General features: G+C 42.9%; 1 protein-coding gene across 3 annotated transcripts in view; it reads right to left on the bottom strand.

Moving 5' to 3' along the window:
* The window catches only part of DUS2 (dihydrouridine synthase 2), a 59,980-nt gene that overhangs the window by 33,177 nt on the left and 11,057 nt on the right, over positions 1-15,746 (bottom strand). For 2 of the 3 annotated variants that reach the window (XM_037816369.1, XM_037816370.1), the window contains exon 2: positions 4,860-5,002. In XM_037816369.1, the coding sequence (XP_037672297.1) occupies positions 4,860-4,985 (126 nt within the window). In that variant the 5' untranslated portion in view covers positions 4,986-5,002. Of the gene's footprint in view, positions 1-4,859; positions 5,003-15,746 lie in introns of those variants that run through there. The other variant, XM_037816371.1, reaches the window with a different exon arrangement.

Raw genomic sequence — 15,746 nt, 5'->3', positions numbered from 1 at the left:
ATCACTTAAAGCATGGGTCATAACTTCCAAGTGCTTGAGAACATCCTTAAGAATTCCCAAAGAAGGGCCTGGTGGAGGGTCTGGAACCTGGCAGGTCAGTTGTTTCCTCTGGCAGCACTGTTCCACTGCCCAGCTTCCTAGTCTCCATCAGCACAGACTGATTCCCCCAGGGCTATAAACACAGAGTGGCCAGATACTACGCTGCAGTAGAATCACTCTCCGTGTAGAGTATTACTCCATATGTCTCCCAGTGAATACAACCCCACTTTCTGGGGTCCCAGGAAAATATTGCCTGCATAGGAAAAGTGAAGCCCAAGGGGAGATGGGGAAAGATGGAGACTACAGGGAGGTGTGGAATTTAGTTAGTCCTCTGGAACAACTAGCATATAACCAGGAACAACTAGTAAATAGCCTGGAACAACAGTTGGGGGACATCTGTGACCAGACAAACATCGTACATGGAATGGGTGGAACGGCTGAGATCGCAGCATAAGAACTGTAAGTAAAGCTCCCCAAATCGCAGAGCTGGTGCCCCTCCACACTGGCACGGCAGGCTGAGCTGAAACACTTCCTGTGGAAAAAGGAAGCAGTCTACTAGGAGGAAGGGAAGGTAGCTCAACCAAGCTCCAACTGTGGTTTTAATTAACAAATTTGGACCACAGCTGAATACAAGCTAGGAGCACAGATAAACCTGGAGCAAACAGGAAAGGAACCCAGAAGTTCCTCCCAGCAGAGAAGAGGTGGGGCTGACAAAAAGAAAATACATAAATAAATAAAACCAGAGGCTTTTGGAATTGGCTGAGCTCAGAATACTAGAAAACGGCTGTGTGCCAAGAAAAGGGGCACACAGAACTGGCTACTAACTTGGTTCTTGACTGGTAACTGGGGGCTGGAGTCTGTCTCTGAAAAGGGGATTTCTTTCCTTTTCCCTTTTTTTTTTCTCAGTCTAAGTCGCTCTTTAGAGAAAACCTCAGGCATTTTCAATTGTCAGTGCTGACCCAGGAAAAAATGGAATTAAGAAAGCCAGAGAGTCAAAGGAAGAAATCAAGTGTAGGAGATATATCCCTAAAGGGCTTATCTTCCCTAAGAAAAGGGGGAGGCAGGGCCCAGTTCAAGTAGCTGCCCTCCCTCAGAGAACTCAGACCCTAGGGCCTGGGGTGAGGAGTGGGGGCAGAAACAGCTTAAGCTTGGTTTCTGACACTCTCAGCCCCTGGCAGGGACAGGGTCTACTGAGATATAAAGGCAATACACTTCTTTACACCAGTCGGGAGCTGTGGGCTGATAAGCACCACCTACTGGGCAGGATAGGAAAAGCACAGTGTCTAGAGGCCTCACAGAAAAGTCTGACAATTTTCTGGGTCTCATCCTCAGGGAAACCTAATGCTGATTACACCCTCTTTCTGAGACCTGGGTCCATCTGCTCTTGGAAAATCTGATTGGGGTACTCAAGGAAACCAGATGCCTAGACAACAAAAAATTACAAATCATACTAGAAAAAACAAAGACATGGCCCAGTCAAAGGAACAAACTTACACTTCAAATGAGATACAGGAGTTGAAACAACTAATTCAAGATCTTCAAACAAATATGCTAAATCAATTCAAAAATCAAATCAACGAGTTGAGGGAAGATATGGCAAAAGAGATGAAGGATATAAAGAAGACACTGGGCAAACATGAGGTAGAACTTGAAAGCTTGAAAAAACAATTGGCAGAATTTACAGGAATGAAGGCACAATAGAAGAGATGAAAAACACAATGGAGACATAAAACAGCAGATTTGAAGAGGCAGAAGAAAGGATTCAGGAACTAGACAACAGAACATCTGAAATGCTACACAAAAAAAGTGAAGGCCAAGGGCAGTCAATTTTACCAGCCACCAGAATCTTCCCCCAGAACAGGTTTTAGCCCTGGTGAGCTGATGGTTCTACAGGCCTGGCAGGGACATAAATGAATTTGAAAATAAAGGGCTAGCACTTGGTAGACCACCTCATACCTTCACTAAAAGCACACAGTTGGGGGGAGAGGGGACATGGTGGGCCATCAGAGAAGGCAAAAAATCAATGGAGATGGTATGTGAAACACAGGTGGAGAGGAGAAGGACACCATTTACCCTGAGCCTTGAGGTGATCATGGGAGGGTGCAGCTGGACAGAGATGGAGAGATGCATTTGAAGTGGGGTAGCAGGGAAGAAGAAGAGGGCTTCATCCTCGAGTCTTAGTCATCCTGTAGGACCCTGTTAGTACACATGGAATAAATGAATGAAGGGCTAGCATGTCCCTCCCAGTTATTGTCATGTATGTGTGTGTATGTGTGTGTGTGTTTGTAGAAGGGTAACCACAGAGAAGATAAGAAATCAAAGACCAAGTTCTCTGATATTTGGCCTTTTTTGGTCCCTAGCCGTCAGGCTTAGAGTTAATGATTTCTCACCACCCCTCTTCCCAATCACCTTCCAAACCCAAGAGATTTTTCTGGAGGGTAAGAAGAGTGCTGGCCAGAAAAGGTAGCATCTAACCCATGGCTGACCACCCAGGATCCTGAGTGCTGGCTCAAAGGATGAGTGACCAGAAGAATAGTGCTCAGTATGCTACTGATATTCCCCAGGGACTGGATCCAGGCTCCTCCTTGGCCTAGGCACGTTCTAGCAGCCTGGAAGGCTTACGGCAGCACACTGACACCCCTTCTCACATTTCTTGGACCTCCTCTCCTCCACTTTGAAAACCACTTGGGAGTCAGGTCTTGAACCTCTGTGATCCTGAACTCTGGAACCTCCCTTTCCAACCCCAACCCTGTATCTTTGGACAACACATACTCCCCCCTTCCCTCCCAGCACACTAGATGCCTCTGCCCCTGCCCTGCTGCAGGTATTGGCATGCCAATCCCCAGTCGTGGGCATCCTCCCTGCCAGGCTTCCTCCTTTCTTTCCCATAACATTGCAAACTAGCATCACCATGCATACCTGGCTGCCAGGCAAACCTCCCAGTCATCCTCATTCCCCAGAGGACTGGACCAAAACTTCTTTGCTTTCCTCAAGTGCCTACCCCACTCCTGCTACCCTCATTTGCAACAGAATACTGGTCTCCTACATCTTGTGAAGCAAGTCTCTCAGGCATGAAACACCTCAACTTCCCTCCCTTCCATCACCATCCTCCTCTCTTCCTTGCCCCATCTCAAAGGAAGGCAGGTTCCAGCCTCCTGTCAAGAAGCCTCTCCCCTCCTAGACTTGGCCTTGCCATTACCCCCAACCTCCAAATCTTCAGGCCTCTCCTCACTGCTCTTTCTTCTTATCCTAGAAACATGCTTCCTTCACCCCAGGCTACCTGCCTGTACTTCTTTTCCTCCCTTAACCGCTTAAATTCTTGAAAGGGTAGTTAGCCCTAGTTCTACTTCCTCATTTGCTGTTCACACCTCAATCCATTAACTCTACAAGTATTCACACTGTGCCACAGCTGCCTTTGTTTAAACAACAAAACAAGATAAAGCAAAACAAAGACCAGCTCCTCTTGAAAAATCCACAGATCTGGCTGTACTGAGCCACGCACCCTCACGGCACAATTCCCTTTAGGTATATACTTTCCAGTTTCCCACAATCCCCACTCTCTGTTGTCTTCCTCACAGAATGAGTTTTATCCTTTATGATTTGTTTGGTTCCTGTGGGAATTAAATTTTGTGATGACAGTTTATAAATTCCTTGGGACTAAGGATCAGGCCTATCTTATTCACCATATTACTCTTTTTGCAATTTGATTTCTCTACATCATGTGAAGAGTTAAAACAGACCTGACTTTCGCCTTCCCTCACTACACCCTTTTTAGTTTGCCAATCTTTCGTCCTCTTTTACCATTTCTATCATTGATTTCTATCCCCTCCACACCTGTGCACAAGGGCATATTTCCCCCAAGGCCCCTCTTAATCCCTCCCTTCTCACTACACTAGTGCCTTTTTAAAAATTATTAAATTTTTTATTTTGAAATAGTTGTAGATTCACATATGGTTGTAAGAATGTGAGAGAGATTCCACATATCTTTTACCCAGTTTTCCCCAGAGATAACATCTTGCAAAACTACAATTTCACAACCAGGATACTGACCTTGATGAAGTCAAGACACAGAACAGTTCCATCATCCCAAGGATCCCTAGTGTTGCCCTTTTACAGCTACACTCCCCTCTCCATCCTACCCCCCACCCCCAGTGGCATTTAAACTTAGTGGTCTGAAATATCAGAAGCACTTGGGTAGCTTCTTTTTAAAATTCTCACACCCAGTAGCAGGGTATATCAGAACTGGGAACTAGGGGAGATCCCCAGATAATTCTGATACATGCCCAGCTGAGAGCCACTACTCATACTCCCTCACTCTCCAATATCAGCTACTCCTATAATTCCATTTTTCTTAGGAAATGCTTTCTAAGCCTGGGTCTGAAACTGTAACATTCTCCAAAGCAGACAACAAGTATATCTACCACCACCAGAAAATCCTATGGCTACCCAAACCAAACTCAGCCAACTCTCCTAACCTAGCTTTGGTCCTTTTCCTTTTCCTTCTGACCCCAAGTACGTTCCTTCACAAACCGAATGTACATTGACTCCTACAAGGAACCAGGACAGGGACCCACACTATGCTCATCCACCCACCTGGTCCAGGATGCCCCATGATGCCTCCACTCTGCCCAGGCTCCTGGCCCTTCGCAGGGATCCCAGAACTCATGCATGTTTATCTCCTCCTGCCCTCAGTCAGCACCTGTGAAGTGAGTTCCTACTCTGCCTCCACCACACTGCCCTCCCACTCCTGACCACTCCCACAACAAATGGGAAGACTGCACTTGTGCAAAAGCCCTCCAGGAAAATCAGCAGTTTCTTACCTCACAGTAAACAATGTCCGCTCCATAATCCAGGGCCAGCAGCCGCATCGGAAGAGTCCCTACCCGGACCATAGGGGCTAAGATGACTTTGTTGTGGTAGCACAAAGAGAGGCTGTTCACAGTCATTCTTCTTCTGCTAGAGCCTGGAGAAAGGGAAAACAGAAATTCAAATGAAAAAAATCTCTTCCATTACCCAGGATAGGCTTTCCTGCTTCCTTTCAACACATATATTGTTTGCTTTCCTTTTCTCTGGTCATAAAAATAATGCATGTTCATTCATTCACCCAACAGATTTACATTAAGTGATTAATCCATGCCAGTTATTGTCTCTTGGGCTACATTACAGAACAAAACAGACAAAACTCTCTGCTCTGGTAGAGCTTTCATTCTAGTGGGAGAGCACAAACCAAAAACAGCAAACATAAATAAATAAATTGTATAGGATGTTGGAAAGTTGGCAGTGCTAAAAAATAAAAAGAGCAAGGAGAAGGGAGACTGAAAATGCTGGGAATGGGTTGCAATTTTAAATAGAGTAGTTGAGGTAGACCTCATTGAGAAGTTGACATTTGAGCAAAGATTTCAAGGAGATTGAGAAGTTAGCCAAGTTAATTTCTGGCGGAAGAGTGCACAGCAGAGGAAACAGCCCCCAAACAGGAGCTTGCCTGGTGTGTTAGAGGAATGGCAAGGAGGCCAACTTGGCTGGAGCAGAGAGAAGGGAAGAGTGATAGAAAGTAGATACACAATTGACAGCAGTAAGAAGACTGGGGGCAGTGGTCAGATCACTTGTAGGACATTCTAAGAACTTTATTTACACCCATGAAATAGGAGCCAGTAAAGGGTTTTAAGTAGAGAAGAGGCATGATCTGATAACTTTCTCTGCTATATTAAGAGCAGACTGCTAAGGGGCAAGGGTAGATGCAGCAAGACTAGTTAGAAGGTGATTCAGTAATCATTGTGAGAGGTATTGGTGGCACAGACCAGGAAGCCTGTACTGGAGGAGGTGAGAAATGGCCCATTCTAGAAATACTTTGAAGGTAGAGGCAAAAGGAGTAAAAGGAAGAACAGCAAAATCCCAGGTCTCAGAGATAACTACTGTTAATATTACTTTATTTATTCTAACAAAAGATGGTCGCCCTGAAAAGCCACGAAGCTGGCACAGTGTGCGCTGCTCAGAGTTATGGATACTCTCTCCACTTTCTTTTCACTCCTCAGCCTGCTCCAGTCTGGCTTCCACCTCTGCCACTCTACCAAAACTGCTCTGATTAACATCACCAATTTCCTCGAAGTTGCTCAATCTACTAGATACTTACCTCTCCTCATCTTATTTCCCTAACAGCATGTGACATGGTTGACTCTCCCCTCTTCCCTGGATCTCTCTCTTCCCTGGGCTTCCCTGACCCTGCACTCTCCTGGTTTTCCTCCCACTTCTCCGGTCTGTCCTTCTCAGTCTCCTTTGCCGGTTCCGTCTTAGTCTTAGGTACTCTTCCCTTCTAATTTCAAAAACTCTCCCTTGCAAATTCATTTAATCCCATGACTTAACATATCGGCTAAATGCTGATGGTCCCCAAAAGTATCTCTATCTCCTACTAACTACCCCGTACATACCCCCACTTGGATGTCTCATGGGTATCTCATACTAAATATGTACAAAAGAAATCTTGATCTTCCATCCCAAATCTCCTTCTCTGTTTTTCAATTATTCATTCAACAAATATTTACTTAGCCCTACAATATGCCAAGTACTGTGGTTGGCACACAAGATAAAATAATGAGGGACCTTTAGGACATATGTTCTACTTCACAATAAGGAAATAACTGAAATGGTGGAACTATAACCCACAATATTCTTTGAAATTTGCTCTCTAACTACTTGTTAAATGGTACTCTGAATGTTATCACTTTTCTATATATATGTTATATTTCACAAAAATGAAAAAAAAATGTTGAGGGGAAAAAAAGGGACAGTGGAAGAGAGGGACAATAAAAAGGAACTTACAGATATGTGTGAAATTACAAGTGGCCAAAGTGATTTAAAGGGGCAGTTATACCAAGTTACGGGAGCCCACCTCAGCAGGAAAGGGACAGGTGAGGGTTGAGGAGGGCTGCCCCTAAAGAATAATCTCTGATTCAAGGTCTAAAGAAGGAAGAAGGTGCTAACCAGGCTGGGGGGGGGGGGGGTCCCCTTTCAAAAAATGGCACCTCCACTCACCCAGTTTCTTTTTTTTTTTTTTTTTTTTTTTTTGTCTTTCCCCTCTTTCTCCCAAGTGAACAAAGGATCCCACAAATAAATAAATTTGAAAATAAAACCTGGCTAGAGTCAGCAAAGTTCGACAGGTTCATTTATTTTTTATTTCGTTATTTTTTTGACAGGTTTCTTTTTAATGCACTGCAAAATATATAAGACCTACAAAAATGAAATGCTTCATACATTTATGCGTGCCATCCTTGTGCACTGAGCATGAGAATCTCTTCTGTGTTTCTTTCCAGTTGTTGGTGTAGTGCTTCCCAAGCATACATTCGCACGATTTACTTTTTATTGCAGTAAAACTCAGAGCATGTTAAAGCAGTGGTTTTAATTAATGAAAACATTTTGTGAATATTCAACAGGGAGAAGTTAACATTCCCCAAATCTATTTTTTTTTAATCATCATTTTATTGAGATATATTCACATACCACGCAGTCATACAAAACAAATTGTACTTTCGATTGTTTACAGTACCATTACATAGTTGTACATTCATCACCTAAATCAATCCCTGACACCTTCATTAGCACACACACAAAAATAACAAGAATAATAATTAGAGTGAAAAAGAGCAATTGAAGTAAAAAAGAACACTGGGTACCTTTGTCTGTTTGTTTCCTTCCCCTACTTTTCTACACATCCATCCATAAACTAGACAAAGTGGAGTTTGGTCCTTATGGCTTTCCCAATCCCACTGTCACCCCTCATAAGCTACATTTTTATACAACTGTCTTCGAGATTCATGGGTTCTGGGTTGTAGTTTAATAGTTTCAGGTATCCACCACCAGCTACCCCAATCCCAGTTTCTTATCCTTAACCTGCATTCCCCACATCCAATCCATCACTAACTCCTACTGAAATCACCTTCAAAATATAACTCTAGTCCACCTGCTTTTCTTCATTACCATTGCCTCAAATGTGGACCAAACCACTCTCATCGCTTGACAGGACTTCAGCGCAGTCTCCTAATGGGTCTCCCCAAATCTTTTATTGCCCCTTCCTACCCATTCTCCTCACAATTACCAGCATGGCATTGTAAAAAGGCAACTCTGCTATCACTCCCCATTTATATCCTTCATTGGCTTCCCATTAAGTTTAGGATAAATCCCAAACTCTCCTAATGACCCTGCATGGCCCTGCCACCTCTCCAGCCTCACCCTACACCTCTCTCCCCCTCACTTTCTTGGCTCTGGTCACCATGCCTTTCTTTCTTTTTTTTTTTTTTTAATTCAGGTTTCTTGAGATATATTCACATACTATACAATCATCCACAGTGCACAATCAACTGTTCACAGTACCATCATATAGCTGTGCACTCATCACCACAATCAATTTTTGAGCATTTTCCTTACTGCAAAAAGAATGAAAATAAGAATAAAAGTAAAAGTAAAAAAGAATACCCAAAGCATTCCAAGCCCCCCACCCACCCACTCCATTTTTCATTTACTTTTTTGTCCCCATTTTTCTACTCATCTGTCCATACACTGGATATAGGAAGTGTGACCCACAAGGTTTTCACAATTACACAGTCACACTATGTAAGTTATGCAACTGTCTTCAAGAATCAAGGCTACTGGGTTGCAGATCGACAGTTTCAGGTATTTCCTTCTAGCTATTCCAATACACTAAAAACTAAAAAGGGATATCTGTGTAACACATAAGAATGCCCTCCAGAGTGAACTCTCAAATCCTTTTGAAATCTCTCAGCCACTGAAACTTTATTTTGTTTCATTTCACTCCCCCCTTTTGGTCAAGAAGATTTTCTGAATCGCACAATGCTGGGTCCAGGCTCAGCCCTGGGAGTCATGTCCCACGATGCCAGGGAGATTTATACCCCTGGGAGTCATGTCCCACATAGTGAGGAGGGCAGTGAGTTCACCTGCCGAGTGGGCTTAGCTAGAGAGAGAGGGCCACATCTGAGCAACAAACAGGTACTCGGGGAGAATCTTAGGCACAATTATAAGCAGGTTTAGCCTCTCCTTTACAGTAACAAGCTTAATAAGGGCAAGTCCCAAGATCGAGGGCTCAGCCTAACAAATTGTTAGTCCTCAATCTTTGTGAAAATATCAGTAATAACCCAAGTGGGGAAGTCCAACATTTCCACATTTTTCTACAGTTCCTCAGGGGGGCCCTGCAAATATATTTTTATTCCCTACCCAAATTACTTTGGGATGTATCGGGATTTCACACTGATCTGTACAAACCTACCAGATCTCACTTCCTATTCAAAGTTCCACGTAATTATGGTGTTTGAATAAACTGACCACACAAGTTAAACTATTTCGTGTGCTGCAGAAAGTATACATCCTGCACCATACAAACATCTCTTCCCTTATCTCACACAGAAGTTGATGTTCTAAAACACAGTCAGTATCATCCTCATCCTTTGGCCTGATTTGCCTTAGTCCCAACCAGATCAGCTTCATTCATCTCTCTAATTGAATTCTGAACTCTTTTTCAGCTTTTTGAACATTTCCCATATGAGGTAATACTGACATTCATAACTGCCAAGCTCTAGCTCTGAGTTTCAGGTGTCACATATATACCCAAAGTTCCAGAGACTGACCAGGTTATACACAATTTAGCATCTCAGAATTTGGAGATAACCATTACAACTCAGGGATAGATGTGACTGCTATAAGAGCTTACAATCTAGGGACCATTACAATAAGCATTCCCCTGATAAGCTATGCTCTAAGATTCAATTCTCAGAGTTTATATATAATAGTTAGTCCATATTAGTGAGGCATCATAATCTTTGTCTTTTCGTTTCTGGCGTACTTCACTCACAATACTGTCCTCAAGATCCACTCACCTAGTTGCATGTCTTACTGCTTCATTCCTTCCTGCAGCTGCTCAATATTCAATGTGTCACAGGGAGTTCCCAGACCAACCATTCTATAGCCTCCAAAGAGAAGCTAAGAAGCCCCCACCTCTTTCACAGTTACAGTCACAACCACTCACCGTGCTCTGAGGACACATCCAGATCACCATTTTAGATACTCATTCTCAAACAATCTCACATTCTCAGACAATCTCCTATGCCGTTCCTTCTAAGGACTGGTCTCCTCTTATTACCTTTTGAGTACATCCAATTTCTTCCTCAGACATTAACCTTAACTTCAGTTGGGTGGATACAATAGCTCATTAATTAAAAGGCTTTCAGATTGAGCATAACTTAGTCAGTGAATGGACAAAAACTTCACCAGTCCCTTCTATGTCAATTTCCCCCAAAACTAAGACCTAGAGTCAAGGTCTTTAAAATACAAATTTAAAATGAAAATGAAAATCAATCAGAATTAAACAGAGAATTATCCTACTTCCCACTTAAAAAGGCAAAATGGGGAAATACCGGAAATAGTGGAAATGCAACCCAGTAGCCTTGATTCTTGAAGACGATTGCACAACTATGTAGCTTACATGGTATGACTATGTGATTGTGAAAACCTTGTGGCTCACACTCCCTTTATTCAGTGTGTGGCCAGAGGAGGAGAAAAATGGGGACAAAAAGTAAATGAAAAATAGGGTGGGATGGTAGGGATGGAATGCTTTGGGTGTTGTTTTTTACTTTTATTTTTATTCTTATTCTTTTTCGAGTATGGAAAATTTTCAAAAATTGGAGTGATGAATGAACAACTGTATGATGGTACTGTGAACAGTTGATTGTACACTGTGGATGACTGCAGGGTATGTGAATATATCTCAAAACTGAATTTAAAATTTAAAAATGCATAAATGAGAAAAAACTAAAATAATATATTACATTTGGAAGAGAAAGCAGTGATAAAGGACATCATGGTTAAGTTCCTGAGTTCTGGAATCAGACCATTATTTGAATTCCTGCTCTGCCCTCTGGGCAGATTAATTAGCCCAGTCCAGTCTTAGCTCCCCCTTCCAGAAGACAAGGCTCCAATAGACTCTACAACAGAGGGATGCTGCGGAGAGTAAATGTGATGATGCAGGTAGAGTATGTAGCATATTGGTTCCCAGCATGCTTTTATACTTTCAACATGCTCTCACATCTATTGTTATACCAGGAAGCATCCATTAGCTCTTAGTTTCAAGGCACAGTGTGAGGTGCCGAAGATAAAAAGAAAATGAAAACAACTAAAGCTTCTAGGCTCTGCCACTACCATCATCTCTCAACTGAACCCTGGCAGCAACCGTGTGCCAGTTTGAAACTGTTATGGACCCCAGAAGAGCCATGATCTTTTAATCCAATCTTGTTGGGTGGAACCTTTTGATTGAGTGTTTCCATGGAGATGTGACTCACCCAACTGTGGGTGAGATCTTTGATTAAATTATTTCCATGAAGGTGTGGACCCCACCCATTCAGGCTGGGTCTTGATTAGTTCACTGGAGTACTTAAAAGAGCTTAAGAGCTGACACAGAAGCTGATGCCAGGAGTCACGTGGAGATGAAGACAGAAAAACATTTGGAGATGCTACGTAAGAGATGAAGCCCAGAGTTTGCCCCAGACACCCAGATGCTTGGAGAGAAACACCCCATGATAACCAAGCACAGAGCTGAGAGAAGCTAAGAGAGACATTTTGGAGGAAGCCATTCTGAAACACAACCCAGGAGCAAACCACCAGCAGACGCTGGCCACGTGCTTCCCCAGCTGATGGAGGCGTTCTAGATGCCACCAGCCTTCCTTCAGCGAAGGTATCCTCTTGCTGATGCCTTAGTTTGTACACTTCTATGACCTTAGAACTTAGGTTATTTCTAACCCAATAAATCCACTTTATAAAAGCCAATCCGAGGAGAAACTAAGACGGTGGCTAGCTGAGACAGGGCGAAAGAATGCCTCCGTGAAAAACACTAGCTAAAAGGCAGAAAGTGACCCAGAATACCGGTTACAGCGATGCGCCAGCTGGACGAGGGCTCCTAGCTCCAGAGGGGCCGTATACTTGGTGAAACCAGGAGTCGGCATTCTGAAATGAGTGAGTAAGCTGGCTGTAAGACCCGCAGCCACACAGCGGTCTGGGGAAGCCAGGGTTCAGTGTTTGGAGACCAGCTGGCTCTTTTAAAAAAAAAAAAAAAAAAAAAAGGGAAAAACCCAGGAGTGGCTGCAGCCGTGATTGAGGGAACCACGCAGTAAAACACGGCAGGAGGGGGCTGGGCCGGCCTCTCGGTGTCTGGCCAGGAGGATAGCCCGCTGCAGATACCCTTGGGTCCAGGGGAACGGAGGTGAGAGCCAGAAGCAGAGAGAAACCCTGCGGCTAGAAGCCAGCCCACCAGAGGGCTGGATAGGCTCCTGCCCAGGGCCGTGCCCACAGCCCAGAGCCCCACCAGTTGTCCTGGAGCTGGGAAGGAGGAACTGTCTGAGGAGGAGGGGGCTGAGACGCCCCGTTCGACCATTTTTGCTTTGGGCTGGGAGCACGCCGCCACACGGCCCGGCGGCCCGGGGCTTCCCTTGAGGGATGGCGCGCACTGGTGACGTAGCACAGCATTCCCTTGGCTGAGCTCCTGGAGGATCATGGCTGGGAGGGGGGACCCGCTAGGAGAACCTAGGGTCGCTACGCCAAGTCCGGTGGTTTGTGGATCAGCGAGAGAGAGGGTCTGCGGCTGAACTGAAATGAAGGCTTAGACTCTTGCGGCAGCCTTGAATCTCTGGGAACCTGGGGGATTTGAACATTAAAACTACCCTTCCTCCCTGGCCACCCGTACATATGCCGTACATTCAGGGTGGATGGCTCCAGTAACACACCCAAACTGAGTTCTCCAACTGAACCCGCAAGAATCATTTCCCCACACAACGCGGGAACAAGGTTGAGAAATGACTTGAGGGATACAGGTGACTCACAGACGCTATCTGCTGGTTAGTTAGAGAAAGTGTACGTCACCAAACTGTGTTTCTGAAAAATTAGATAGATATCCCTTTTTTTTTTTACAACTTGAAAGAACCCTATCAAGCAAAACAAATGCCAAGAGGCCAAAAACAACAGAAAATCTTAATGCATATGATAAAACCAGAAGATATGGAGAATCCAACTCCAAACACACAAATCAAGATATCGGAAGATACACAGTACTTCGCAAAATTAATCAAAGAACTACAATCGAGGAACAAAAACATGGCAAAGGATTTAAAGGACATCAAGAAGACCATGGCCCAGGATATAAGTGACATAAAGAAGACCCTAGAAAAGCATAAAGAAGACATTGCAAGAGTAAATAAAAAAATAGAAGATTTTATGGAAATAAAAGAAACTGTTGGCCAAATTAAAAAGACTCTGGATATTCACAATACAAGACTAAAGGAAGCTGAACAACATCTCAGTGTCCTAGAAGCCCATAGAACAGAAAATGAGAGAACAAAACAAAGAATGGAGAAAAAAAATAAAAAAACTCAAAATGGATCTCAGGGATATGATAGATAAAATAAAACATCCAAACTTAAGACTCACTGGTGTCCCAAAAGGGGAAGAGAAGGGTAAAGGTTTAAGGAGAGTATTCAAAGAAATTGTTGGGGAAAACTTCCCAAGTCTTCTAAACACCATAAATACACAAATCATAAATGCCCAGGGAACTCCAAATAGAATAAATCCAAATAAACCCACTCCAAGACATATTCTGATCAGACTCTCAAATACTGAAGAAAAGGAGCAAGTTCTGAAAGCAGCAAGAGAAAAGCAATTCACCACATACAAAGGAAACAAGATAAGACTAAGTAGTGACTACTCAGCGGCCACCATGGAGGCGAGAAGGCAGTGGCATGACATATTTAAAATTCTGAGAGAGAAAAATTTCCAACAAGGATACTTTATCCAGAAAACTCTCCTTCAAGTTTCAGGGAGAGCTTAAATTTTTCACAAACAAATGCTGAGAGACTTTGCCAATAAAAGACCTGCCCTACTTCAGACTCTAAAGAAAGCCCTACCAATAGAGAAACAAATAAAGGAGAAAGAGATATAGAGAATTTTAACAGACATGTATACTACCTTACATCCCAAATCACCAGGACACTCATTTTTCTCTAGTGATCACAGATCTTTCTCCAGAAGGGACCATAAGCTGGGACATAAAACAAGCCTCAAGAAATTAAAAAAAAAAAAAAAAAAAAATTGCATCGACTCAAAGCACATTTCCCAACCACAATGGAATACAACAAGAAGTCAATAATTTTTGAACTGTAACTCCACTATTTACTTCCTACATGATATAAAATACACAAACTCTAAGGACAAATCAGTGGTTTTGAACTCAATGTAAAATATGTAATTTTAGACAACTATGTAAAGGTGGGGGAATGAAGGAGTATAGGAACATAGTTTATGTGTCCTATTTAAGTGATGGTGCTATCAAAGAAAAACAAGATTGATATGGATTTAAGAGTTTAATTTTAAGCCCCACAATAAACACAAAGAAATTATCTGAGAATATAACCATAGAGGTGAAAAGTAGAGTTTCAGTTAAGAGAAATGGGGGAAGGGGCAATGGGGAGTTAAGAAATAGGTGTAGGGTTGCTGTCTGAGGTGAAGGAAAATTTCTAGTAATGGATGGTGGGAAAGAGCATTACAACATTCTAAATGTGATTAATCCCACTAATGGAAGGCTAGGGAGGGGGTGGAATGAGAAGATTTAGGCTGTATATATGTTTCCACAACTGAAAAAAAAAAAAAAGACAGTCTAACTAGATGACAATTGAATGCTAAGGATGAACTTGGATGGGATTGGAGGATAGAGGACAGGTGGCTCAAAGGAACACAGCTGAGACATAAAGAAAAGGAAATATAGAATGTAAGCTTTGTATCATTGTTGAATCTCTTGTACTTCTTAGCTGCGCTTAATGGAATTGCATAAAAGAATGTTCTTGTTCATGGAAAGCGTATACGTGAATTATAGTATATGCTCAAGGATGTGTGCAGCTAACTCTCATATGTTCAGAAGACAGAGCAATAGATGATGGATGATAGGGAGGGAGGGAAAGAAATAGCGATGTGACAGCATGTTAAAGTTGGTGGATTGAGCTATCGGGGAAGGTGGGTCAGAGTATGATGGAATTCTGTGTATGGGGCTAGTATTGTTTTTGCAATTGTTCATATAACTTTGAATTTATTTCAAAATAAAAAAATAGATTGCGGTGATGAATGCACAGCTATATGATGTTACTGTGAACAGTTGATTGTACACCATGGATGATTGTATGGTATGTGAATATTTCTCAATAAAACTGAATTTTAAAGACGGAAAAAAAAAAAAAAAAGCCAATCCATTTCTGGTATTTTGCATAACAGCAGCATTAGCAAACCAGAACAAACCCCAAACCAGTCTCTCTGCTTCCAGGCTCATCTCTTCCAATTCATGCTCCTTCCAACAGCCAGATGGGTCTTTCTAAATACCAATCCCTGAAAGCCTTCCCCTGTAAGTGGGAAGGCTTACAATTACATCCACATTCCTTACCATGGAAATAGAGTCTGACCCTTGCCTTCCAAAGAAGCCTCACCTTTCAGCACTTACCCTCTGCTCACTTAATACCCCCTAGGCAAGCTTCAGCTATTCTGAAGTATTTATAGTTCCCAAACTGGCCCTCTCTGTTTGGAGTATCTGAACAAGCTGCCCCTTCCTAGGAGCCACATCCCTATTTCTCCACCCCGCCAAATCCCACTAGCCTTTCAGAACTCAGCACAAATATCAC

The sequence above is a fragment of the Choloepus didactylus genome, chromosome 22 (assembly GCF_015220235.1).
Source record: "Choloepus didactylus isolate mChoDid1 chromosome 22, mChoDid1.pri, whole genome shotgun sequence".
NCBI lineage: Eukaryota > Metazoa > Chordata > Mammalia > Pilosa > Megalonychidae > Choloepus > Choloepus didactylus.
Note: the sequence above shows the minus strand (reverse complement) of the source record. Positions and strands in the feature narration are given on the sequence as shown.